General features: G+C 32.2%; 1 protein-coding gene across 1 annotated transcript; it reads right to left on the bottom strand.

Annotated features, from left to right (window-relative positions):
• Positions 1 to 507: 507 nt before the first annotated feature.
• On the bottom strand, positions 508 to 1,332 carry LOC111674616 (pupal cuticle protein Edg-84A-like). The gene is made up of 2 exons (XM_023435273.2): positions 1,257 to 1,332; positions 508 to 1,182 (listed from the first exon to the last, which is right to left on the bottom strand). The coding sequence occupies exons 1-2, from the start codon at positions 1,266 to 1,268 to the stop codon at positions 559 to 561; spliced, it is 636 nt and encodes a 211-aa protein (XP_023291041.2). The 5' UTR covers positions 1,269 to 1,332; the 3' UTR covers positions 508 to 558.
• Between the last annotated feature and the right edge of the window lie 324 nt (positions 1,333 to 1,656).

Raw genomic sequence — 1,656 nt, 5'->3', positions numbered from 1 at the left:
ACGATAAAAACTACAACAGAAGCACCGTCTTAGAGCCAATACTGTCCTGATAATGTATGGTTGTTTTTAAGTCAAATCGCTTAAAAAACTTCCCGCACCTAAAGAACTTCTTAAAATATTTTCGTTCGTTATTTTTCAAAAATATTTTAATAATTAAAGTATACTAATTTCTATAACAAGCAATATTATAGTGATTTGTTAAAATTTCCATAACAAGGATTTAAAGAACAATGTTCTATTTAAGATAATGTAATACAAATGCAAAAATATTTATTTTTCTTATAGAAAAAGGAAAATTTACTTATACAAAACTTCATCGCCTTTTATGCGGAAACTTTTTCACGATCGCCAAAAAATAATATCATATTCCTTAACATCTGTTCACTATCTACAAGCTTTTGTTATGGTATTTTTGATATTTGCAAAAAATCATAACTCTAATATACATACATATCTACTATCATAATCTTTTACCTCAGAGAAAAAATCAAAATCACGAAATAATGGGAAATCATTTACTTTAGAAATTCTCTTTATTTAACAAATTACAACATGGATTTAGTGATGATAATGGACGTAAGAAACATGATGAGGTGTGCTAATCGATGTCTTAACTAAAGCGGGAGCATGATGGACTACAGCTGCTGGTGCATGATGTACTACTGTTGGACTGTGATGTACTATGGCTGGAGAATGATGATGGGTAGTGGTGGAAATTAAAGCAGGTGCTGATTTAACAAATGCTGCTGCTGGGGATGAATGTAAGAAATGTAAAGTTTGAGGAGTTTGATGGTAGACAGTAGGTTGGTGATGATGTACTACAGTAGTAGTGATAGGCTTAGGTGCAATATATTTTGGTGCTTTAGTTACTACTTGTTGGTTCACAACTTTTTTCACAGGTACATTTTCTAAACGCTCCCGACGAACAACAGCTTTAAAACCATTTACAGCATCCGAAGAGTAGTCAACTACACGTTTGTAACCATCAGCATCATTCAGGGTGTATTGACCTTGCACATTATCGCCATCACGAGTCTCAGTCTGAGATTTAACGTCACCAGTAATGGCATCATCCACACTATATTTAAAGTTATAATTGGGATGTGAATCAAAGTTCTCCGGAGAAGCATCAGGCAAAAGACCAGCTCTGACTGTAGCAAGACAAACTAGAAATGATACAACCTATAGAAAAATAAGATAATTATTCAATATTAAAAAATATATTTCCAAAAATTTTTTTAACAATGCATATGTACTTTGATTTGCATTCTGAAATTTATGTTTTTAATTGTTTAAATGTCGAAGGAATTAACGTTGCAAGTGAACTGTGATATTGTGTCCTGCATCACACTACTTTTATATCAATAAAAATGCGCTGCAAGTTTTGCATACTCATTCATCTTATTGAAGATACCTACAATTCGTAATACATATGTATGTATATGTAGTTCATAATTTTGATTTTGTTGTTGTCTTCTTAAGAGAGTTTCATCATGACCCACTGCCCTAAACACTCAATTACTAATAAAAACAAAAATATCGTACAGGTACTTTAGTTTTGCGGCAAGGTCACCATTCATTCTGCATAAACACACATCCTCAATTTACTCATGTTGAATACACAAATCATCATTATCACCACAGCTTCCACTATTA

The sequence above is a fragment of the Lucilia cuprina genome, chromosome 4, assembly GCF_022045245.1.
Source record: "Lucilia cuprina isolate Lc7/37 chromosome 4, ASM2204524v1, whole genome shotgun sequence".
NCBI classification, from domain to species: Eukaryota; Metazoa; Arthropoda; class Insecta; order Diptera; family Calliphoridae; genus Lucilia; species Lucilia cuprina.
Note: the sequence above shows the minus strand (reverse complement) of the source record. Positions and strands in the feature narration are given on the sequence as shown.